The sequence below is a fragment of the Haliaeetus albicilla genome, chromosome 15, assembly GCF_947461875.1.
Source record: "Haliaeetus albicilla chromosome 15, bHalAlb1.1, whole genome shotgun sequence".
NCBI classification, from domain to species: Eukaryota; Metazoa; Chordata; class Aves; order Accipitriformes; family Accipitridae; genus Haliaeetus; species Haliaeetus albicilla.
Genome location: NC_091497.1, coordinates 32,293,980 through 32,320,015, shown reverse-complemented (window position 1 = coordinate 32,320,015; position 26,036 = coordinate 32,293,980). Strand labels below are relative to the sequence as shown.

Here is a 26,036-nt window from a genome sequence, read left to right as displayed (position 1 = left end):
GCACATGACAGACTTGAGAAACCTTTAAGGCAGGAGTCAATTCAACTTCTCTCTGAGAGATGCCAAAAAACGTACACCAGGTATAGACCTTCTATAACCAGGAAGATCAAAGATCCAAAGCAGCGATCAAAGTGCAAAGGGCTCACAAGACCTAATTCCCTCTAGGAACATTGCTAGCATTTGGGAGAAGTAGCGTTTTCCCCTGAGGATCCTACATGTGTTCCTGACAGTTAAGCTCTGCCCAAACTAACTCAATTTTATTCACAAAGTAATAATTTTCCCTCCTAATGGAGAGATCGGAGTCAGCTGCTTAATGAAGGCATCTCACAGAAAGCAAAGGCAGGGACTGGGACGGGCAATGCCACTTCACCACCTGGTGAAGCACCTTCTCCACTCAGGACTGCCATACTCAGAGAGCAGGATAAGTCCCCTCTAACTCAGAGAGCTCCAAACTGAACATCTAAGTTGAAGCTAATTGCCCCCAAAGCAATTATAGAGGCAACAGAGAGAAGCAGGTGACTCCAGCTAGTGACTCAGACCATCCTAAAATGGTTGTCCAAGAGAGGTCAGAAAAATCACAGCCTGAGGGTGCCCCTTTCTTCCCACAGGCTAGAAAGGAAGCCCAAGGTGACTAGCACGGGGCTGAGGTATTTATCTGTATATAGTTGTAATCCTGTCATTAAGCAGGAGCAACTTGCTGGCTGCACATCCTTCTATTAATGGCCATTGCTCCAGGCTCTCTTCTTCTCGCCTGGTCCTTACACACACAGCCCTCCATTCCCCTGCATCGCTGAGAGCCAGCCCCTTACCTTCAACCGTGAGAGAAGATTTGCCTCAGCTCCTTGAAGCCCTAACAGCAGAAGAAAATGCCCCTTACTTCAAGCCTCTGAAGTAAACAGTCATCGCTGGTATTTGACCTGGTGGTGTCTGAGTGAAATACAAGGTGAAAGATAATTCATCCTTTAGGTAATTTGGTGCCAAATCACTTAGAGACCTATAAACTAGAGTGACAAGCTGCTGCTTGGGTCCTGTTGCAGAGAGGTAAACCTCACGATAACCTTCCCTTTGCTTTACAATAATGCTTCTACAATTGCTCTGCAGAAGTCTCCTTGTGCCTGTCTTGTTAGATTACCTAAAGACTCTCCCGTATTCTGCCTGAAAGATTGCGACAAATTGCACTGCACCAGAGATGTCCAAGACAGAGAGGAAAATGCATTTCCAGACACTCTGGCCACACAATTGAGACCAGACTTTTTAAACATGAGCGTATCAACAGGCTCTCCTTCTCCTGTGCCAGCAGGTCACTTGAGGCTGGTGTGTCTGTTCATAGTGTGAGCAGATATACAGCCAAGTGCCAGCTTAAGCCGTGGAACAGACACCAAAATGCTGCTTTTGGCAACCTATGGAGCAGCTGAAAACCCACCTTGCCTGGCTATTCAAGAAATCAAGAGGGACCTCCGTGCTCTGTGCAGGAGATGTGGCCCTGCTGCCTGCTCCATTCGCTCTTGTGGCCCCACCATGATGCCTGGGAGAAGGGATCCTCCCTCATCCATCAGCACTTTGTAGCAGAGGGCTGTGAGTGTGCCCTGGGACTATGAGCTGGGACCCACATTTCTCACCGTAGCCTTCTTGTCCACCCCTGCCAGGCTACGATTGCACGCGACAGTTCAGCGATGGTCCAGAAAGAGGCAGTTCTCCCCCGAAATAGTGACCCCACAGCCTCAGCACCCACGTGAGTGTGACAACTCTTTCCTTTCTTTCCCCCTCCATCACAAGTGAGGGCATACCCCTGACCTCCCTTCATTTTCTCTGGGGCCGTATCCCTGAGGCAGGGCCCAAATTTTCGAGCTGTCAAGCCAATGGGCCAGTTCTGCCGAAAGCAGCTTAATGGTGAAGGGCAGGCGTCCCACCGGCTGGTCTGTATGCAAGACGGTCTGGTGGCTGCCAAGCTGTGCAAGGCACAAAAGCAAAGCTGAAGAAAGCCCGTGGCGAGGAGACTGCTGAGTCGATATATTATCAACAGTCTAAAACAAAGGAGGGAAATCGTCAGACATTCGAACAAAAAGGCGCTGCAAGGACAAGGTGTGAAAACCCTAAGAGAGGCAGCAGCAGGACCAAGGTGCAGAGGAGGTCTGGCTGATGGGGACCCACTGGGCGGTGGAGCGGGGCTGGTGAGGGTATCGGGACTGAACGTCGCAACATGCTGACCCCAACCCAGTCTTCAGCATGTGACAGTAAGTTATAGTGGTATGTGCGGTCCTGCTTTCACGTCTCCGAGTCCAATGGAAGATTTCAGAAAGACAGCTCAGACTCACGAAGCTGCCCAGGGGCTTCTGCTGCGCAGGGGCAGGGCATCGCCCTTTCCCTTGCCCTGGGTACCACTAGAAATGTCAATGCTCCTCCAGGAGAGAGAGCTGTTAGCCCCGTAACTACACGTGACTCTTTGCAGACAGACACGCTTAATTCCTGGCCACAAAGAAGAGCTGGTCCAAAAAGACCACCAAAGTCTACAGGAATTTTGTTTTAGCAGTGAGCTATAAATAAGACACTAAGCAGTCTTTCCTATACACACTGCATCCTAAAAGTGCCATTTATCAGCAAATAATAATCTCACTTGAAATCAGTAGGGTTATTCAAGTATACAAAAACAAGGCAATTTGAGAAGAATTAGGCTTAATTAAGGTACAAAACAATGAGGGTAATTTACAAATAACCAAGGCGGAAGGGGACATGCTGTTCTGGTGGGCGATGTTTGCTTTAGGGTTCTGTTATGCTCCAAGAAAAGAGATAGATTCTCTTCTGAGGAAGAGCTTTAAACAAGGGAAAAAGACAATTTAAATGGGAATGTGGGACTGGGAAAAGGAGACAGCAAGAATGTATACATATGGCACATACAGTGTGTTTTTCTGTGTCCTGTTGTCTTTCATGGGCCTGTCTGATCTGGGAGGCTACATTTTCCATGATCCACTCCTTACCATGTGTGAGACGGAAGGCTGGTGCGTGGCAGAAGACGCAGTTCAGCCATTGAACTTGGCCAGACATAAGAAGGAAAGGGACCACCGGGGATGCAAATTCAGCTTACAGTTGGGGTCCTCATTTTCAGGAAGCGCCCATCCCTCTGAAAAACACGGCCAACATAAGGTACCTCAAATTAAGTGTGGAAAGCATGAATTATCTTTTGAGAATCTAGGCCTTATTATCAGAAACTTTGGGAAAAAAAAAAAAAAGCTGAAAAAAGTGTTTTCCTGACACTAGGCAAATTCATGACAGTCACCCACACTATATAATCAGAAGGTGAAATACATCTAAGTAATGTAAGAAAGTTTCAGAATGACACAATGTTCCCCAGATGTCTTCAGGCTCTACTGGGATTTTATTAGGTTCCCTGAAACAAGGAGAGAAGCTTTCCAGGGAATTGAACGAGCAGGTCTTAGCACCAAGCTTCACATCTCTCCAAGCTGATGCTCAGTTGGCAGCTTCCCTCCTGCTGCTTCGAACATTGGGGAAGTGATGGCGATGAGCTCCTTTTCCAACATTTCCATTTGAGCCGTAATGTCTGACACGGTGTTTTTAATGGCATTCAGCTGCATCTTCATTTTGTTGTGATCTTCTTGGAAGGATCTGTTCACATCGTAGAGAACGTGACAGCCCTGTTTCTCCCCAAGGAGATGGTTCACTTTCAGGAAGACGTGGAGGAGTTCATATAAATCTTGGAGAGCCCAGAGGATTTCATATTCGCTCTGCGTGCTTTGGGCAGGCTTGATCTTACTCTGGGTTGGAGTGGTGCTCTTCTCTTTAGCTTCATGTTCCTGCTGGGGGGCTGAGCCAGGGTTACCTTCTTCCACAACTGCGACGGCGTCAGCATCCTTCTGGAGATCTGAGCTGGCATCTTTGCTCTCTTCATGGACTGTGGTGGCTTGTTGGTCTTTCCAGATGATGGGGACTGTTTCATTCTCCTGCTGGAAATCCTCTAAGACTCTATTCTTTTCCTGGACCGCCCGGAGAGCTTTGTTGCCTGGGCTGACCTGAAAGCATTTGTTCCTCTCTTGGAAGAACGGGAACAGCTTGTTTTCCTTCTGGAGGCTTTGCTGAATGGCATCAGTGTAAATAACCTGGACAGTTTTGTTCTGTGACTGGAGACATTGCAGAGCCCTGTTTTCTTCCCAGAGCCTCCTGTTTTCCAGCCGGAGGACTTGGTTTTCCTCCCAGAGCGCTCTGTTCTCCTCCCAGATGCTCCACTCACTCTGTACCTTCTTGCTGAAGACTTTCTGGTGGGATGTGAAGGATGGCTGGCAGTAGATCTCATTCACCCATTTACCATCCACAAAGACAAACACCTCATCCCTCAGTTTTATCCGTGGGGTGATATATTCTATCTCAGGATCTGTACACTCAATGCTCTGGTTCGTCAGATCAAAAACAGACATGGCCTTTCTTTAGTAAATTGAGGAGGACTGGGTGAAAAAGACTTCTTCCAGGACTTCTGCAAGAGGCCACTGTCCACTGGCAAGGAGCAGGTGACACAGGGGAGCTGGAGAAGCTTGATTAGGACTGCAAGAACAGGGAACACAAATGTGCAGAGTTACTGCCAAAATTCAAGGTCAGAATTAAAGTACGTTGGACGACAGGAAAAAGCAAATAAATGAGTTCCCGTAGTCGACCGTGTTGCCCCTTTGGCTCTGAAAGGTAAGGAATACACTAGAAACATAGTTTATAGAAGCTGAGAAAATTGGCATTGGTAGATAAAGCAGCTCTATGGCAGCACCACAAGCTTTGGTATAAAACCCTGGGCTCTCCTTTTATCTCTCTACCTCATTTTGACAGACACGAAAGGGAGTAAAATGTAAGAATATCTTGCGCCTCAGAATAACCTGTTCCCAAATGACTGACAGACAAATGAATTAAAAATTGTTATGGGGCTGAAACCAACTTTTCAAAATAAAACATTTTTAAAGGATCACAGTGAAAAACTGGCCTTGAGAGAAGCTTTTTGTGTTGATGCCCAGTAGCCTCTGTTAACAGGACACCACAAAACTGCAGTGGCAGTTGTGCTTTTTGATCTTAAAACCCACAGAACTGTGAACAGGAAAAGCACCAAGTGATACAATATGCACAGATAATTAAAACTCCAAACCCCAGACCTGGGACATCGGGACCAGGAGAGCTCTGTTGGTCTTTGCATGTTTTTCTGACAGGTTCCCATCACCATGGTCCAGAAACTGTCACAACCCAGAGATAATTCTCCATCTTTCCTTCTCATTCCTCCCATCACTCTTGTCTTTATACCCTTTGATAGCTCCATTATTTTTCTTGCTTTCTAGCCTTGCAATAGTGATTGCTCATCTCTTTCCTACAGTCCATCTGCCTCTTTTTCACATCATCAGAAAACCCATCTCTTTAAAATCCACACTGCACGCCATACCTCCAATGCTTCTCATTTCAGTCACAGAAACCTCAGACTTATCTGATCAGCACTCTTCCCTCCTTCCCTCTACCTGAAATGTTGGGGCTTAAATCACCTTCTAGTCATGAGTAAACCTGGGCAAATGGAGGTTTTCAGTCTTTTTACAAGAGAAAAAAAAAAAAAAACCACCACACAAAAATGTGTTTTGTGCCAGAGAATATCTTGTTTTCTGCCATTTTCACCAACGCTAAATTTGTGTGATTTTTATGATGAAGTCATTTGAGCTGAGGTTGAACTATTTTTTATAGCGAAATTGTTGGAATTCTTAGGGTTTCTGCGCAGTGTTTCTAACAGCACAAATGTGCTATTTTCCAGTTAAAAAAAAAAAAAAGTTGGTTGTCAAATTTCACCCAGGTCTACCCCTCTGCCCTGCTGAGATCCCCCAGCTGCCCTCCTGTCCCTTGGCAAACCCAGTTCTGCCTTTCCGTTGGTGAGGAGAATTTTACCTTCATGAATTTTGCCGCTGTGTCTCTGGCCTCAGCCTTAGGCACGAGCTCCTCATACCCTCCAGCTCTGCCATTACATTGTGCACCCCCTGCCCTATTCTCACCCTCTCCTTTCCAAATCCTGCTGCTCCCTGCTTTCCCTGCCATCTCCACTGCCTCTCCCGGCTCCTCCAGGTTGCTTCTGAGAGCCAACATCCATAGATGCTTCCTTCACCCCACTCCCAAGCTTGTCCAAAAGCTCAGAGAATTATTGGTTGCATTTAAAATCCAAAATCCCTTCATGCAGGAGAGGGAAACTGCAATATATGTCTGTTTGCAGTAACACTTGTTTTACTGCAATAGGGTCTCCATCTGACTTTCCACATCACCAGCTGGTTTATCTCACGTCAGACTTGTGTTTTCGTAATATCGTTCCTCTGCTAAAAGGGATTTCCCCCAAAACTCCCAGTTTTGGAGGGTTTTGTTTCCACTTATGCCACGTTCAGAGCCGGGTACCGCTCCCTCCCTTGCACCCTCTCCCGTGCCGTCTTTCCGACCCATCCCGTTCCCTCGGGTTGCCCAGTCCCGTTGTTTCCACCAACAGCCCCAATCTGGGGAGGTAAATCAGCCACAGGGGGAATGGACCCCTAAATATCCAGAGGAGAAGCAGAAAACATCCAGCATCATAAGCCCAGACCCACCTGCCACTGCATATCATGGGCAAGCAGCTAGAGTCATTAAAAGTCACTTAGGCTTAAAGTGTTTAGACCGCATGTTTTCAGGATAAATGTATAATATATATGGCATTGAAGGACATTATCCTGGGGACAGTTAAACTTGACAGCAGCTCTGTCAGCTCCTTTGCACTGCGGGGGAGGCATCAACCCAGACCTCAGAGAGATGCTTCAAGTTCTCCCACCTCCCGTGTCGTTTTCCCTCCATCTCTGAACTAAATAATCCCAGGAAATGCTGGGTGGGCGGCAGGGGAAGCCACGTGAAATCGAGCCGGGCTGGGTAATTTAGCAGCGTTAAATTAAATGCCTGGCATGTGCCTACCTGCTCAGCGGGGCCGGTGGTCTTCCCTCTCCCCGTGCAGCTGCCAAGCAGCCCAGTTTGAGGTCTGGCTGCTGCTGGGGTGTCCGGGGGGGGACAGAAGGGACCGATTGTGATGCGAGAACTGGCAGGGACACGGCCCCTGGGAGCTCCTGAGCACCCTCCTTGCACAACCCACTTCTGCGCTCCTTCCCTGCTGGCCTCCCAGGACTGCCTTTGATTTTTCCCAGCATGGCGCTTTTGGGTTATTTCTCATGGAAATGATCTTTGGGGTAGCTCAGCTCTCATGCCCTTTCCTGATCCCAGACTTCCTGATCTGCCTTTGATGCTCATAACTGAGAGAAGTTCGGGTGGATTCTTTCTCCATCACACCCTCTTAAAACAAATTTTGTCTTTATTCCGAATCTTCCAACTATGTTTGCTGCTGAACTGATACTGATATGTTCAAAAATCACTTCCTGGGATGCGCTATGAGACCTGAAGTTATTTTCCAAGGACAAAATGGGTTTGGAGTTTTTCTTTGACTGTAAGTTTAAGAGCAGACTGTCACTGAACCCTATTAAGAAGAAAATAGAATACGCAGGGCACTCATGCATTGCAAGTTTCAATATTATTTGTAGCAGCTATTCCTACTTCCATGTCTTTACATTTCTAATGATCTCATTCTCTTTCTTATTTGCTACATCTTTCAGATGTGGAATTTTTTTTTCTAATCAGGGTTCTTGAATAATAAATACAGCACTTAATTTATTTTCCAGTGAAAATTACCAACTTGACATCAGTCTCAAGGTGACTGTTATTGCTTTTAGGAAGTTGGAGGTACCATTCTGCTTTGGTGTTCGATGATAAAGTCAGGTATAAAATTCTTTGTAATTTCTCCCTTACTTACATTTAATCTTAGACAACAAAAAACATCACAGGTTACTATGGCAACTCCCCAGGGAGCATTCTCCTTTATTCGAGCTCCAGGATCCTGCACAGGAAAGCAGGAAAATGTCCTCAAAAGAGAAAGGAAAAGATTTTATCATGGGATGCCTGTGCCTGGCCTGCCATCAGATGGGAATTTAAGGGTGCTCCCCAGGTGCAGCCAGTTTTCAGGAGAGGTGACGAAATGGCCGATCTGAACTTCTGAAGAACTGAGGCTGTGGACCACTGAAACAGACCTCTGATGAACATTTTAAGGTCTAAGAGCCGACTGGAAACTGAGTTAATAGAGACAAGTGCAGCATAGCACTGATCAGCAGACAAAGCCTACTTAATCCAGAGCCACTGAGAAATAAGCAGTATACCTTCGCCTTTTCTTAGGTAATATTTTTCTTAAACTTGGATAAAGTCCTTCCGGCTAGTCATTTATTCGCTGAAAATTATGACTTCAAATACCAATATATTTGGATCAAATTTAGTGAATATCATCAGATGTGTGTACACATGCGCCAGAATTGGAAATGCTGCAACAGCTCACTGCAGAATTTTTTATAGCAGCTACAATGATTCCTGAGCTGGACTCTCAAAAGGACGGAGATGTCATTCACAAGATTACAAAGGCAGAAATAATGCTGAGTGTGTTCCCCTTCCTGCCAAGAGACAAGTAACCCCTGCTCTGGAAGAAGGGTTTGAACTAACTTCCCAACTGAGTGCTTTGTCCACAGGTTCAGACTATTCAATTTCTCCAGGTGAAGCTGTTTCACTATACAAAGAATTAAATATTAATTGGAACCTAAGCCATATTCCCCATCCTACCTGCACACCTTACACCAGGCTGTTCAGCTGGCCTTGCTGTCCTTCTTGGAGATTATCTTCTTCTGGAAAGGATCCAGTGGGAGAGAGTGGATGATCACACACACCCACGCTCATATAATATTCTCCAGTTTGGAAACTCAGCTCCATGCTGGGCTGCAAGAGGTCACCATCCAGTGATGGGCTGGCAGTAGGGGCGGGAGAGCGAGGTCTGAATTGCTGCCATGAAGATCTTGCAGGAAGGACCCTGGAGACCCCATCCCAGCCTCCTTCCCACTGGGAATGGTGGTGTATACCTACAGTCAAGTTCAGCCCTTTCCTTTGCTTTTGGGTTTAGAAGACCTGCTAAAGTGCCTGCAATCAAAATAATTGGGGGTTTTTTTAGTAAAAGTATAATGTTTCTTTGAATTTGGAGCATCTTCTCTCTTTTTCTCTAAGTGTGTTATATTCCCAAATCTTTATTTGATAAAACCAAAAGCATCCACTGCCACTTTCTACCACCCCAAACACATTTATGCCAGCCTCTGTTCATGTCAGCACAGCCTCGTCTCACCACACACTCATCCACTGCTCTACAGGGCATTAAGCCTGGATGCAAATCCCACTGAGTCCCTAAAAAGATTCTTGCATATTTGAGGGATCTTGCATCATCTCCTGACCTCAGTAACGAGACAGGGAGTAAAAATTATGTTTTCTCAGTTTTTGAGGCAGTGAAGTGTCTGGAGGGAGAGGTGGTGATACCTCAGCATTGTATTCCGCCAGGAAGAAGTGAATGCACTTGGTCAGCAGTGTGAAAATCAGTAATGAAAACCTCCAGAGCAGGTTTTTTTCAGGCAGATAGATGGCTTGAGGCACACACCTGTCACCATCTATTCGGACTAATTGTCCTTCCAGGACACCACCACAGCACTGCTGCCTGTGTGCCTCACTGTAACCCTCACACGTGCAATGCTGTGCAAAACACCAACCTCCGCATAACTCCGCATAACTCCGCAAACTCATATCAGCACCAGCCAGGATGGTTGGTTCAGCTGACAGCTGAAACAGGAGGTGGAAATATCTGCTTTTATACCTTGCCTCTGGTCCTAGTTTGATTTTAGACACTGGGCAAGTTATCTGTTCCCATACACCCATTTCCTCGGGTTCTCAGTGAGTTTGGGATACTGATTTTCTGACGCAAGCTGTCAAGAGAAATTAATTCTTACTTGTAAAGTGCTTTGAATGTGAAGAACACTACAGTAAAGAAGCCCTACGCACCACTCTTATTTATCCCCATGATTGTAATATACACATTGCTTACAAGCTGAAGCAAAATATTTGACTTTTGCTAATAAGTAACATCTAACAGAGATGTCAGGCTTTGTGTTGTTCTGCCTTAGATCTCATTCCCACCTCGCTTTCATTCTACTTTAGGTATGAATATTTTAAAAAACCTATCAAAACCACATGCAGTCTCTCGGTCAACTCTAAACCATTGCCTGTCGAAGCTAGTCGTTTGCATTGTGCCGCTGTGATCGACTGCTTGTGAGCCTTGCCAGCAAAATACTCAAAGCCCAATTACAGTATCGCTCTCCTACTTCAGTCTGATCAAACTTTACAGAGCACTCCGTGTTGCTGAAACAGCCCATTAGGTGTTTATTGCTGAGTAAATGCTGGAAGCGATGACCGTAGGCGCACTTATTCTTGTTGTGAGGGCAGAGGCGCACTCAGCAAGGGTGATGGAGGAGCAGAGCCGATGTTGCACCCGAAGGAGCACTTTGGTTTTGCTTACAACAGGACGATTCGGATGGGTACAGTCGCCTCAATGTGCCATATGTGACCATGGGGTATCCTGCGTGTGAAACCGCTGGCCCTGGTCTCTGATACCCACAAACCTCAAACGGCAACACGCACCGGTCTTGAGGCAACAGATTTGAGCCCTTGGTGGTTTGTCAATCAAGTGATGCTTCAGCCCTCGTTACTGCGCTGATGAGGACTCTGCTGACGGCAGGAGAGCTTAGACGCTTCACTGTCCTGTCGATATTACACGTAGACATCTCGAAGGAGTTGTCTGCAGTTTGGAGGTGAATCCTCCCTGGCCCGCAGTGCTGTCGGACGTGGCGTGCCACCTCCTAAAGACGGAGCTGTGTGTCCCTGCATTGACCACTGAGGAGTCTGGAGTTGTTAGGCTCCTCGATGAGGTGGCTAAAGCAGAACCTCACACCGTAGCAGAGCTCTCCAGCTCAGCTTGGCTCACACATGCACCCTGCAAGGGAAGGTGCTGCCCAGCCAACGACTGCTCGGCAGAACACGTTAAAAATAAGCATCCTCTTCCCAGGGGTTACAAAAAGCCCTGTGCAAAATCCCTGTCCCTCAGGGGCATCAGGCGAGAGGCTGCAAAAGGTGCAGGGATGGGGGAACACTGAGGAATGTTTGGGAGTCGAGGGCATTGCAGCTCGTTTTGAACGCAGCGGTTCTTCCACGTGACAAGTCTCTCTGGGTGAGAGGAAAAGTCAGCGGCTCCCTTCCTGATTGACAGGGAGAAAATTGAGGGTTCAGGCTTATTAAACAATCTCTAATAGTGATTTATGGGGTCCTGTACATTTTAATCTAACAAAAAAAAAATTAAAATCATCTAATTAGCTAAGTCTGTAATCCTGTATATTAATTGTCTATTAGCCACTGCTTAATTATAATGGAATGCTTATCAAATAACATGTGATGGCCACGTAGCACCAATTCAAGTCATTATCAGACTAGCTCCTGCTTTAATAAGAATCTGTTTAACTGAAATCTAACCATTTCATTTTATTTTAAAAGCTGTAAAGAGGAGGAAGTTAAGATCTTAAAAAATTAGTATCTCATTAGGATTTACTAGACTATATACTATAAACAATGCTAAATGAAGAATCATGAAAGCAACATAAAAATCCATTCAGATGCTAACCTGGATAATTAAATGGCAGAGCATGGTGGAAACCTACCAGGGAAGAAAGACATGTCTTATTTAGAAATACTGGCCAGCTCAGGTATTTCCTCTCTTGACTGTTTGACTTTACAGCCTTAATGTTCCATTGACATGTGTTTGTGCATGTACCTTTTCTGACATTTTTTAAAGAGATGAACTGAGAAAATTTGATTATATACAACCACATTGATCTCTACATATGTCACCAGCAGGACTGGTAACATCTCCACAATTTGAATTAAGTAGGGTGTACTTGCAATAGTAATAATAACAAGTTATTTTTTTATTCACAAAGCCATGCTATAGGGAGACACATATGATGCAAGGGGATGACCGTACTGTCAATGGGTTTCACAGGTATGTGCTGACTACCAAGGAACCTGCAGACCCCAAAACACTAGGTTTGGATCTGTGGGATGGACAGGGTATCCTAGTAGCTCTTCACCACAGCCCAGCTCCATCAGCTCCTCCGTACCTCTCCTCTGTCTTCCCCAGCCACGGCTGGTCCTGGTTTCTTTCTCCTACACCTGTACCTCACGAAAGAGCATTGCATCCTGGAGATGCCATTTCCAAAAAGGCTGAGAATGTAAGGTCCCGCTCTCCTTCCTATGATTTTATACGGCCTCTTCCCTCCCTTCCTCATTACTCATGGTTCATTCGTCCTTCAAGAAATTATGAAATAGCTTACTTGGAGTTGCACCCATGCTCTAACAGGCAAACGCTGCTCCGTACAACTCTCTTGGTCTTTACTGGCATGCCAGATTTATTCTCCCATTTTTTTATCCCTAGATCTGCAGGGGCAGACTTCTAATAGGGCACAGGACACATCTGGTAATCTTATTAAAAATCAGATTTGGCTTTCAGAAACTCACTCTACCCTGTGGGTTTCTCTAATGGTTGCTTTGTCACCTGAGTTTTGCGAAGAGCTCCACACCCAGCTCCAAGGACTGTCCTTCCACAGCATTTTTGCCTGCTACAGTTGCACCCAGTTTTTGACTGTAGCTGATGGGTTTGTGCAAAACAAGCATCTTATGAAAAATTTAAATAGCTCGAAGGGTCTCTGAAGCCTATTGCCGGACAGTGCAGGTTGGCCAAACTAGATATGTGAAAAGCACAGGAAAAAAAAGAGAATATAGGCTCATAACAAAACTTCAAATGTGGAGCGGTGCTGAAATGAGACCATTTCAAGGTCTGTGGAGCCACTGGTTTACCTTTTCTAGCGTGTGTCACACTTTGATGGGCCACCGCACGCTTTGCTTAGAGGAACACAATTTTAACACCTGTTCATCTCAGGGTTTAACTCGCTGCCAGAGTACTTTTTTAACGGTCTGCCAGAAAAAAGAGAGGTTTCAGTGATAAAAGAAGAGAATAAACAGTTAGATCCCAGGTGCTATTGTTCAGCACACCTAGGAACAGTTAAACGGGCAATTTTAGAAATGTTATGCAACCCCTAGGAATGATTTTATACCAGAGAAGCAGCCCCTTTTACCCATTTCTTTCAACTTTTAATCTGCAAAGTCTGTCCCAGGGTGAATGGAGGTTACAGAAGTTACCTGATCTTATAAAACTACCTGCAAACATCTGCAAATTTGGGGTCACTGCATGTCCAAGCGCTCTGTGGTGCCACTTGAAAAATAACTGGAACCAGAACACACATCCACCCAGAAAAATACAATGAGAAAGAAACAGGTTAAACTGTCTTCGTATGTGTCCGGAGGCTATCATTAACATTAATGTAGTCATAAAGCAGCACCTGCTGGCTCAATGCAGCAAATCTTTGCCTACTACCAATTAACTCTTCAAAAAATAAAAGAGAACAGTTTTTGCCCCTCTTGCCCCAAGCACAATAACTTGTTTCCTGCTAAGCATTATTAATTATAATGTCCCTGCTGCTTTGCCTCACTCAGATGAACAGTCCCATCAGTGGCATAAGCTTCATAGTAAGGTGTATTTCTGCAGGAGCAAGCATGGAGTTATTGGGCTTTAAAAATGCTATACTACTTTTTATTACTATTGTTGTTCCTTACTTGGTGTAGCGCTTTCACTCTTAACCATCCAGAAGGGAAAAAAGCGTATAATTCAGTCAAAGCACAGATCTCAGCTAGGTGACGAGACAAATTCCCTGAAGATGTTCACATTACTGTAATGTCAACGATTCAGTGAGCAAAGTCTGAGAAAAAGCTTTAGGTGGGGTGAGGCGTGTGATGAGATGGGGAGAGACGCTCCTCAGACACAACCGTAACCTTGTCCTGGGTTGCTAAATGTGAACGGCAGTCCGACTGCTACAACTGATGGGAAGAGTTTTGGAGGTGAAACGTCTTCTGGGGGCAAGCGTCAGGCTCTGTGATGACGCAGCTGCACGCTAGCTGTGTGCTGCTAGCTCGCGTGTGTCCTTGGCTCCCCTCCAGTGGCCTTTTTACACCAGTTCTCCTCCAGCGCGCTCAAGTGACGGCGACCACCCCTCGTGCAAAGTTTCCCATATGGTGGCCCCGGAGCGCAGAACACCGTAATGTGTACTATCCAACGGGGCTCACGTACGTATAGCTTTGGATGGCTGATTTACAGCATCAGGGACGCTGTCTCTTCTGCAAGGTGTCTCCTACAACGTAAGTGATGTTCTGTGACTGAGTTGCCGGCCGTCTTGGACGTCACCAGGCAGAAATATGCGATGCCCATTAAAATATTTTGCATGGTATTTACCCATTAAAATATTTGGCATGGTATTTAACCTGAGCATTGTGGTAGAAACCGTAAGCCACCTGGACTTTCTGCACAAGATAAACGTATAGTGTGTGGCAGTCAGCCCATTAACTGAAACACCGTTTTGCATAATACAAACACTGAGGTTACGCATCGTGCTGATGTTACTCTTCCTATCTTACCAAAGTCACTTTCTGCATAGACAGAGTATCAGGAATATGATTTACTGCTTATACTTGTCAGTGCATTGCAGGTTATCACCTGCAAGTACCACTGCTGAATGGACAAACACCAAGGACACTGGTTCCCATCCTTATAATAGAAAGACAATAACGGGTCAATAGTTCGTGTCTGAAGCCAAGCTGTCCTTAGTCTGTAGCTTGTGGAAAGCTGCACAACTGCTCCTCCAGACGTGTGCCTGCTTGCATGTTTGTTCACATATTTGAACTGCGCAGAAAGGAACGGTTGCTCTGGCTGCAGAATCTCTGCAACCCCTTTTTTTTTTACGAGACAGCAAAGTCTTTCCTCAGCCACAAAATGCTTTGTATTATTTGCTGCTGTGATTGTCACATCTCCTGTATCTAACAAGGTACCTGGAGACTGTCCTCCTATTTCTAGCGAAGATTTCTACCTGACACCGACTTTTCGAGGCAGAAAGGGGCACTCCAGTGACCTGGGCAGCCTCATCTGAAATGACTGAACCAAAGCCTGTCACAAGCTTACAGACAAGGTACATGTCGTCAGCCACATCTCCTTCACCTTCCACCCCAACGCTGATTAATTTCTACAAGTCTCATACCACGAACTGATGAATGACAGAAAAAAGATATTTCTGTGGCTTGCGGGCCAATTTCTTGCAGTGCCTCTTTACCTGCTTTGCCTGATCGATCAAACATACCGTTATCTGCTGTACTCTACAGTCTCATTGACTAGGTTCAGCCTTGCTAACCCCAAGCCTTCAACAATCATAAAAAGTGCTAAAGGCAATTTAAAAAATAATTAAAAAAAAAAAGTGGGGTGCTTTTCATTTGACATCTGGATTCTGGATCTTTATGGAGGTCAAATTTCCTTCACACCCATGGGAGACAGAAAGTTTCTTTCTGATGACAGCAGATGCTCTCTTACAAATAATGAGACATCTGCCTAATTATCTGTATTCGGTTTGTCATATTCACTTTTGCTCTGTGATTTTCTTGCCAGAATGTGTTTCCTTGTTATATAGGGAGTAGAAGACCACATTAGGAGCATCTACTTCGTGTAACTCTGCTTCAGAAGAGAAAAGCAGATAGAGGACTGACAGCTACCTACCTCCAGCTCCTCTGGCCAGTGTGATTATCAGCAGCCCTTGCAGTCCTACCAGTTCTGTTACCTGCCACTATCTCCATTTCTTTCTCTTTGCACCAGCTCCACCCCACCAAACATTGACCCCTTATCAACCATCTCCAACCATTTCCATTTACACATAACCCTCACATTGCCTCTGTTGAGGAAGCCCCAGGCAGTACTCTTTAAAGGCAAAAAATTCAGATGCAGTAAACCTGCTTGAGCAAATAAGACCAGAAATTGCTTGCCTTGTTGTTGAAACACATCATCTTTGATGCACAACTGCCACCAAAGCACAGACGTAGCTGGGTGATGGCTAGGGATGAGCTGCAGCTCTCCTGGGAGGTCTGCCAAAGGGACTGCTTCTGAGATTTAGGTGAATGTTAATATCGAGTGAAACTGTATCCTTCTGTGTTCTTAGGGAGGAAAAAATAGGCAGCACTGCAAGTACAGACACTCAAAGAAATCTGAAGCAGCATTTCCTGCAAATTATACATATAAAACACCAGTACCTGCGAAGTAACATCACACAACTTTTTTTTTCCAAAAGACAAAATCACTGAAACACTTCCTAAGTAAAAAAAAGGCAGATGTGGGTAAAAAGAGTTGAACTAAAATTTGGTCGGACCATGCAGTTTATTAAAAAGATACTTGCTTTAAATGCCTTGTCACTTGCATATACTTATAAAATAAATGATAGAGATAGCGGCTCTTCATTATACTGACATCTTTTTGTAGTGTGTCTGAGAAACCACAGGTACAAGTTCACATACATGTCACTGCGCAAAGTGCTTGTGGTAATCATTTTCATGGGGAAAAATAAGCACTTGCAGGATCATATATTTTGTGTTGTAACTTGAGTTAATGCCCGCATCAATCAGATTGTCAAAGCTGTTTACAGCCCATGCCTGGATATTTCCAGCTTTTGACATGTTATGTCAAGGAGAACCAGAATCCTTGAAACACAGTTTTGTCACTCTCTCTCCTCGCCCTTTTCTTCCCATCTTTGATTTCCCTGGTAAACTCTTTATACCATTTGCAGCTGCTTCAGAATCCCACAGCCACCCGCTCATTAGCAATGTCAAGATCACATTATTCCTCTTCTGAGAGACTGCCCTGGGTTCCCCACAAAACTTACAAGGACTAACTAAGATTTCCAACATTTAGGTGGGTTCAGCTGCCACATCATTCTAATCTAAGTTGCTCTGTTACTCCTTTGCACATTACGCTACAGTCTAATTCCTTTCATCCAATTCCAAGAACGTACCGTTCTTTTTTTTTTTTCCTTCATTTTTTTTCCTTTTGCATTTGATATTTCTATGTCTGGCAAGTCAGAATTTGCTGCTGATGAGCTGTGTCTCCTCTGGGTTTTGGCCAAAATTTAGAACTAGCCTAAGATATAATAGTCCCAAAAGAGGGTGTGAAGAGGAAGAAAGGTTGGAGTATCTATATTCTTTCTTGTGAAAACTGAAAAGTCTGAAATTAGAAATGACCCTTTCCTCTATATTTTTGCCCAGATTAAAATCGCAGAAAAATCCAAAGTTATATCTCCATACATACCATGTGTCATCTAACAGGGACTCTGGAGCTGGGTATTTCAGGCCATAAAGACACAGTGCTCATTAACGGAGTGAGTACCAGCACAGAAAATTTCTAGGAACATCCACTGAAGAGAAACAAGCCCAGATGTGCTTTACACCATCACCAAATGAGGTTAACTCAGCCTGATGGACTGTCCTTAAGAGACGGGCGCTGGACTTGACAACGAGCCTGTGAGAAATGAATAGGTGTAATTTATTCAAAGGACCGAGTATCTCACAGAAAAGGGCAGGGGGAAGGGAGGAAAATGCAGGAAGGGAGGATAGGGGTCAAAAGCAGTCCAAAACTTGTGCAGGCAACTGCAGCATAAAAAACCAAACCAGTACTACCCTGAGAGCTTGGTCATAAAGTTTAATGGCTTGTTATCTTTACGAAGCCTTCAGCAACACAGAAAGAAATGCCTGTTTCCCCTCACTTCACACCTTTACTGTTGGATGCTTGCTTTACTCTCTCCTCCCCCCTCCCTGTTTTAGACAATATATCTGGTTTGAGTGCAACTATAAAGCAGACTGTTAGTAGGGACAGAGGTGTGTGCCAACTGGAAACAGCCCCGCTCCCGTCCCTTCCCAAGGTCATTCCCCATTAACCACATCTGAAGACAACGAGCCCGTGACACTGTCATCAGCCGCGAGCTTGCACCAAGGGTAGCAAAGGGACAACGTGCCCCAGAAACTTGCTGGGATATGCCCCAGTACAGCAGGATCTTGAGCCTTTGCAGTGTTGTCAAACATTGTTTTCCTTCAAGACATCTATTAAACACCGGATTATAGAACATCCTGATAGGTTTGCATGAAGGGCATTGTGAGTCTGACTGACAGACCGATGGGATAAAGGCGTCAGGAAAACGTTCAAAGTTTAGTTTTTGCAAAAGTCAAGAAGAAGAACTGCAAAGACTTTCAAATCTTGCTGCAAATGGGCTTTCCCAAGGATTTAATGGGGGAAAAAATGTGCAAATTCCAACAGACCCCATTTTAAGTCACATTAGCGATTTGAGATGCTTCATCATTCTCTACGCTATATGAAATGCAGACTTTTTATTTCCCAGACTCTACTAATAACAAGCCCTATAATTAGGTATCTGTCCTTTGCAATCAGCACTACAGCTTTCTGTTCATAGGAGAAAAATTGTAGGGCGGGAGAACCACTCAAGAGCATAGGAAAAAGCTGTCACCGGTGCAGTGTGACTGGTTAATGATTTCAAAAACGTTATTAGGAGAGAACAGTTCCTTAATTTCAGTATGTAGCACGCTAATAAAAATGCTCTTGTTCATTTGTCTGTCTGATTGAACCTGACGCAAGTTTTGGGTTCAAACTTATTCTTTCAGCCTGCAGTAGTTAAATAACAAATTTCTTCTGATTTCCTCCTCCCCCGTACCCATGAGCTGGTTGCCTGGATGACTGGCCACAGACTGTTCTTGCTCATTAGCGCTGGTCAAGATCTGCTTTTGAAGTTTGATACAGCAAGGCAACGTAGAAAGACATGCTGGAGAGATGCTGCGTGGGTTTTTACCTTCCTGTTTTGCCCCAGTTTAGGAGTGAGGATAAAACCAATACCCATGCAGTTTTGCTGGTTTCTGTTCTCTGATTTGCAATGAAGAGCCCAGTTGTTGGCAGGCAAGAACCAGGCTGTTCTTTGACTATCTTGGAAAGCTTTGAGCAGCAGCAGCAGGAGGCTTCAGCGTAAAATCTTGGCCCATTGAAGTCACAACGGCATCAAGTGAGTCAGGGGTTTTACATTCAAAGGTAGGCGCATTTCACCAGTCTTATTATAGCCATTAGAAGCAAAAGAGCAAAAATTAATCCGATTACGTGGCCCCCGGTAAGGCAAAAGTCTGCTATTCACTGCACGGTACTGTTGAGCCCACAACTCCACAGGCTATTCTGGTGGAGCTCCTCTGGACCCCCTTTTACATCTGACAACTAAATTTCCCCACCAAGTTGCCTCTGCCTACATTTTTTTAAATGAATTTCATGCCAGTGCAGCATCCCGTTCTTCATCCCAGCAAAACTGCCTCTGGAGGAAGGAATGACAGCTCTCGGAGATAATATTCTGCCCAGCACTTACCCGATAGTCTTTTCATCTCTGAGGTTTCCAAAGCCAGGAGGGTTATTTTCAGGGCCACGCGTATTAAAATTAATGCTAAATCAAAAGGACTGCCTGCCGCGGGGCTTGATTGGATTTGGACAAAGAATGTCGCTTTCTGAAGTCAACCCGCGTGTACATCATTTTTTTTCACCACCTAATCATGATTGTGAGAACGTAAATCATGCGAATTACAATGAGCGGAGTTGATGAATGTGCACCACAGGAACTCCAGCTTCAATCTCCTTCGAGGTCATCACTGGAGAAAGTCCTTTCCCAGGGCTGGGTTTCTACTGCCTGGCACATGAACTCCTTAGCCACGCTCTTTTTGGGGGAGACGAGGAGTGTACCACCTTTGCTTCTGTTTTGCCTATAACCTGTCTCTCCTTTCAGCTGGAAAATGAAGCCTGCTAAGTGTCTTTGCTATAAAGGCTTCCTGTAATTTTTTTTTTCATTCACTTACAACCAGGCTCTTAATAATTGGATGTAAAGCAAAAATCCTCAGGAGCACAAGAGTGAAGTCTGCAAGTGCATGGGAATTCAGTCCTCTCAATATTTATGTTTAGCATTAAATACTTCATGCAAAAATAATGACTTTGACTCCCGAGGCCTTCTCTCTCTTATCTCAAAAACTGTTCATACACATGCTCCGGGATCTCTATGCAAATATAAAAAGGGGATTAAGTTGTATGTGTAGTAAATCCTGCTGTTACATTAAATAGGTAAGAACTAACGGAGGGCCTTTGGATTAAAAATAGGTCCCTGTTTGCTGAGCAGACTAAAGCGTTCTTTCCTCTGGCTGCCCTGCCATGCAGGAATTGACTTTTTCCTAGTGAGAAATTTGAGTCAATTATAAAAATCTATACTATATTAGAGGTATGTACTGTACAATACATGCTTTTGATTTAAATTACTGTATATTAGGCAATGCCCCCTGCCTCCACGAAACCACTCATTATTTTGCAACGGGAAGCCGAGCCCCAGCCCCAGTCTGACAGCACCATTGCACCAGAAACTTCCACATCTGGGTGCCCCTAGGGAAATTCCGGGGACACAAGGTGAAAATCGAAATCACGGCTGTCTGGAAGAGGAGGTGAACACCACCCCTGGCCCCAGACATCGTCTTTGGCCATCGTCTAGTTCTTTCTCTCCTCCCTTTGCAGCAAGAGCCGGGAGGAGGAAAGTTTCCTCCAGCCCCACCGGCCCTTCAGACGCCAACTTATCAATTGTACCTCCTCGGACCACAGGCAAAAGTCAAACCCGCTGACATTTTGGTTCCATTTTTACCGCTGGTCCCACAAAAAGAGGAAAACCAGGCAGGGTAGGAAAAGCAGAGAGCTCTGCAGGCAGCCTGGCTGCACGGCTGCTGACCTGGCCACATTGGTTTTTTTGTTTCACTTGTTGTCATTTGTTCCCTTATAATAAAAAAAAAAACAACACCAAGACTCTGCCAAGCACAAGGCAAATTCCTCTCTGTGCATTTTGTAATGTCAGCCCCCGGGTCCACCACGAGCACAGTTGCCAACGTGGAAAATATCTGGCAGAGCCTGACAGAGGGGTTTAAGTGCAAAACTGGCTGCAAAGGGTAAAACACAGCTGAAGGCAGCAGAGATGGGGCCACAGCTTCCTGACCACACCGGTATATCTCACAGCTTGACTTAAGCAAGCGTTCCGTTTAAACCTGGCTTTCCTTTCAAGAAATCTCTGAATGAAATAAAGAAGCAGTTTTTGCCTGAGTCATTGGCCTTTGCAACTTCCCCAGGACCCCAAGCCCTTTCAGCTCAGACACCCAGCTGCCAGAATTAGAAGCAGCCTTATTTCACCTCTGGATGGGAGGAAAAAAGGCATATATATAAAAGACCTAAACCCACCAAGCTGGAGAGCTCTTTCTGAGGACAGCAGGGGTTACTAATTCACTCCGTGCCTCAGCACCAGCAGCTGGATGGGGTGAGGATGATGGCGTGCTGGGGACATCTCATCCCAAAGAAGGCTCGGGATGCAGCACACGGCAAAAAAAAACAACGGCAAGGGAGCCCTTGGGTGGAAACCGTCCACCGTGACTTAGATGGATGGGTCCAAGCCAGGACCAGGCTCTCCTTGTGGAGAAACACAGAAGGGTGATTCCCCTGCCTCCCCTCAGGGCTTGCCTGGGGCTGGTGGTACGGATCCTTTCCTGCAATGAGCTGGCAGGTCGGCATCCCTCTTCCAGCAATCCGGGCGGTCCCAACATCCCTAGATGCAGTCTCACACATCCTCCACCACCACAAGTCCCTGTCCCCTCCGTCCCCCAGCCCTGCGCCAGGTTCCCTGCCAAAATTTCCATCTCCCCCATCACCCCCCGTCTCCCTGCCTCCCCCCCCCCCGTTGCTATGGTCATGACACCAGTGGCCAGACAGAACGAGGGGACAATGGGACAACAAAGGGAAGAGGTCCAGCAACCCTCAGGGCCACTGAGGACCAGGAGGGTGTCTCAGGCAGCCCACCACCAACACCAGTGGGTCTCTGCCTGCCCCTCGTGGGGGTGTTTCCTCTCCCACTCTCCTGGATGCTCCTACCCAGAGAGGTAAGCCTGTCCTGCGATGCCTGTCCAGGGTTTTATGGGGACGAAGCTTTTTTGGGGCCCCACTGTGGCTGTCAGATGCTGCTTTACCATTTACCTCCGTCTTTCCTTGTTGCTCCCATTTTTGTTGCTCTCCTTCCCCGTTTTCCCGTTCTCCCAGGAGACGAAAATCAAACTCCCGCATGAAAAACCCCAACACTGTAAGGGGGTTACAGAGGGAGGAGGAGGAGGAGGAGGAAGCTGCAGGGTGCCCCAAGAGCTGTCCCCTTCCCCACAGCAGGCAGGGGTGGAAACACAAGGGTCGGTGATGGAAGGGGGAGAGACACAGAGCAGACCTCCCCCCTTCAGACCCCCAGCCCTCCCTGAAATCAGACTTTCTTGAAATATAGGAGCAACAGTTGACCAGACCATACTATAACATACCTTAATTAAAAAGTTTAAAAAAAAAAAAAGGAGGAAGAAAAACTTTCATTCTCCAAATCTGCTGAGCTGGTCCTGGTGAGAGCTGGAGTCTGTGCCCCCATCTGCACCCACCCCAGGGCACCAGCAAAGACCCTCAGGCTGGCAGACCCTATAAATGGCATACGGGGACAGGGCAGCCTTGCAGGCAGCCTCTTGCCAAGGTGCCTATGGATAACGTACAGGCAAGTGGGTTTTAGGGCATTTGGTAGGGCTGTGCCTCAGCTGGGTCAGTGCTGGCTGCTTTGGCTTCTTTCTCATTCTCTGTTTTTCTCTTCATAAACAGTGTTCACACTAATTTATTTGTTTTTCTTTTGTTTTTATCAGATTACGCCACCATAAATTTCTACTTCAGAACCTGTAGCTTTAATAGACCGTTCCGTGAATATATGTATTGTTTCCTGAGACTCACCATAACATTTATATTTCTAGATGCACACTTTAGAGAGCATAGCATAAAAAAGAGGCTCAGTTGAATAGTGTAAGCAGTAGTTTATTCTGTCAGGGGAAGGAGGAGACATGAGAGAGCTTCTCAGCTCTTTCTCAATACAACTGCCTGCGATTCTGTGATTTATTCTGCCTCTAAACCTACAGTAACTGTAGTTACTTCGTATTGCTGCAAATTTACACCGCTGGCGTTTCACTGGGCGCATCATACCTGTGACCTTGAGCTCTGCATTTAGGGGCTAATGGGTTAGTTATGTGTTATTCACCACCTGTAAGAAGCGCCGTTCTGCTAAAATATTTGACTTCTGTGGAGGGCAGGGCGAAAGGCAGTGGTGCCTGGGCTTCCTTCTTGCACTGCGGGATGTGAAGCAGGAGGGATTCTCCTGCCGAAAGACCTTTGCGTGGATGAGAGGATCGGGTCCCACGTGCCGAAACGATCCCAAATTGTTTCTACCTGCTGTTCGCTGCAGTGCTAGAAATCAAGGCTGCAGCTGGCAGTAACTCGGGGATTTCTGTGCTTTCAATCTAACTTCAGTTTAATTCTTGTCTCTCATGACACAAATCCCAGAACACACACTAATAACCGTGATTTACGGCTGGAGCCGCTTCGTTTTACTGTGTCGTGTAATTGCTATCTTGTTGAAGAGCCAGGCTTTCCGAAGAATATTCATGGACTGTAGCTCCTCAGCTGTGCGTGGAGTGTGTGTCCTGTCCGCTCCACGGCCCAGGCAATGGCATCTGCTAAAATCAGGTTTATTTTAAATGGTAGAGGTTGGTGGTCTGATTCTGCATGCCCCTTCCAAGCTGTCTATGCCTACGTATTACAAATGCGAAGGGAAAGGAGTTACTTTCCCAATTTAGCAGAATAAATGGGTTTAACTCTTAATTTGTGGGTGTTAGTGGCTGCCAAGCAGAGGCAGCTGGTTCTCATCCATGGACCTGCAGAAATAGCGTGCTCTTTATCACCTTGAGGTTGAGTGAATTCACCAGGGCCTGGATCACCGCGTATTTGCCATTTCCTTCTGTATTTCCTATAAGCCTGATAACGGCCACTGCGGCTTACAGAGAGGTAGGCAGCCCCTCGGTTGGAGCCGATGTCACCACTATGGTGAGATCCGGGTTTTTGGATGCAGCTTTTCAAACTGAAAGATGCCGCTGAGATGAGTATTACTGGCTCGGCTGGTGCTTACGGGACTGGTAGGATGTAATAGGCATAAGGGCTGCACAACAGGAGACCACTCAAGAGTCGTCTGTGTGATTTACGGCAACCGATCGCTCTCCAAACGTCTTTGAAAGTGCAAAGTGCAGAAACGGAGTTATTTTAGGAGATTGTTTTCCCTACAAGAGTAGTGGTTATAACTCGGAATTTGGAGATCTAGTGTGGACGCAGCTGCAATGGCAGAAATAGGGGAAACTTCCTCCTTGCTTTTGATGGGCTTGTTCTGCAATTAAAGCCCATAAATGCTTTTTAAAATATATATAATATTGTATTGTATGACATTATAGGTATAAATGTATGTAATGTGTATAATAACAATAGTGTGTATAATGTACACACTATTCGGAAAGTAGTCAACTACCTTCCTTGGATCTGTAAATGGATACATATATGCATATGTATATGCATATATACACACGTATAGCTGCTTCTTCAAGGAAGTGTGGACTCCCACCAGCCCAGCCTGCCCTTGGTGGGTGGTATCAAGCTGTAGATCTGCACATCACAGCACCCATGGGCCCCTCTGCTCCAACAAAACGGGGCGACCGCAGCGATGGGATCACTTCGCTGGGGCCTCGGTCCCTCCTGGGCTGTGGGTCTGAAAGCTCCTGAGATCTGATGGCGTATTGTAAAGCCCTGCCTCAAAATCACATCTAAAGAAAGCAGAGGCACTGTCAGATGCCTTTCATTGCGGTGGACTATAGAGCAGAAGATTATAAATCTCGTAGGATCAAGCAGGCATTGCTTAGAGGGAAAGATTCCTCTACAAGCACAAATATCTTGAAGATAGCAAAGGAAAGCAGGGGCTGACTAAATTCATATTTACACAGTATTCTCTCCAGACCTGCTGTGGTGTGGAAATTCCCCTGCAGTGTCTGTGTATGAAGGTCTCTCCAGCCTTGTGTACACAGCACTCCTCTACCTTTTGGGATACATGCAGGGAGCTTACGACTGGAATTAATTCGGCTGGCATTTTGCAGTACGGCGAGGAGTTTAATCCTCATTTGATGGCATTGCACCCTCTGCCTTCTGCTGCTGCCTGGGGAGTTACAGCCATGCAAATAATAACATTTCCCCTGGGACGATCCTGCTGGGAAGGAATCATCTCTGACCGTGTGTTCGCAGCACCCAGCGGAGCAGCCTGGATTAATGGGTCCCACCAGTCGCTCTCAGCAAAAGAGCTTGCCGATGTTTTCCTGGCCATCCTCGCACCCAACGGGGGACCCCGACCATGGTCATAGAAACGGCGAATTCAGCTGGATTCTTAATGGGGGATGACGGGAGAGCTGAGAGTAAGGAAAACAAGGTTTTCATGGCGAATCTGGCAGCTGTGATGGGTATATCCATGGGGGGCCAGGTATCTTGGTTCAGGGCAGTGCCCCAGGGTGGAGATGGCAGGAGGTCCTGCCGTGACCCGCCATGGACTCATCCAGCCTGGCTGTGGCCGAGAGCGAAGGAGTGAGGGGCTGCGAGATGGGACACGACAGCAAGAGTCAAAGAAATATGGGGGTAACGGCACCAGGGAGGCAATTCTAGTGTTATTAACACGAACACAGTCGTCGGTCTGCCTTTGTCTCCCGATGAATCAGAGGAAATTGCCTCCCGAGCCCTTCGCCTTCCAGCGACTTCAGCTGTGTTTGTTTCTCTAAGATTCAAATATTCCGACTGGATTTCAGCATATTATTGTGAGAACAGAAGAGCTATAGAGAAAGTGAAGCTTCACAGAGGAAGCAGCCAATAAACGTTGCTTTGAATTCACTTGCTTTTTATGGCGAGCTCTGATGTCAGGGACAGATATGGCTTTGGAGAAGATGCGTCGCTGTGCTGCAGATGTGTTTGTGAATACTTAGTGGACAATCTCCTGTGACATTGTAATGGGAGGCTTACCATTATCTATTAGATTTTTAAGCCTGTCATTTTGATGTGACTGAATTTTCTATTTAATACCGGTCCCCATGAAGTATGAGCTTACAAAAGCAAGAGCACTCTTCTTTGTGTGGCGATCCTATCTGGCCAGATT

At 45.9% G+C, this 26,036-nt stretch overlaps 1 protein-coding gene across 1 annotated transcript; it reads right to left on the bottom strand.

Annotated features, from left to right (window-relative positions):
* Positions 1-2,637: 2,637 nt before the first annotated feature.
* On the bottom strand, positions 2,638-4,519 carry CBY2 (chibby family member 2). Its single transcript, XM_009912222.2, has one exon. It carries the CDS (start codon positions 4,425-4,427, stop codon positions 3,444-3,446), a length of 984 nt encoding a protein of 327 aa, XP_009910524.1. The 5' UTR covers positions 4,428-4,519; the 3' UTR covers positions 2,638-3,443.
* Between the last annotated feature and the right edge of the window lie 21,517 nt (positions 4,520-26,036).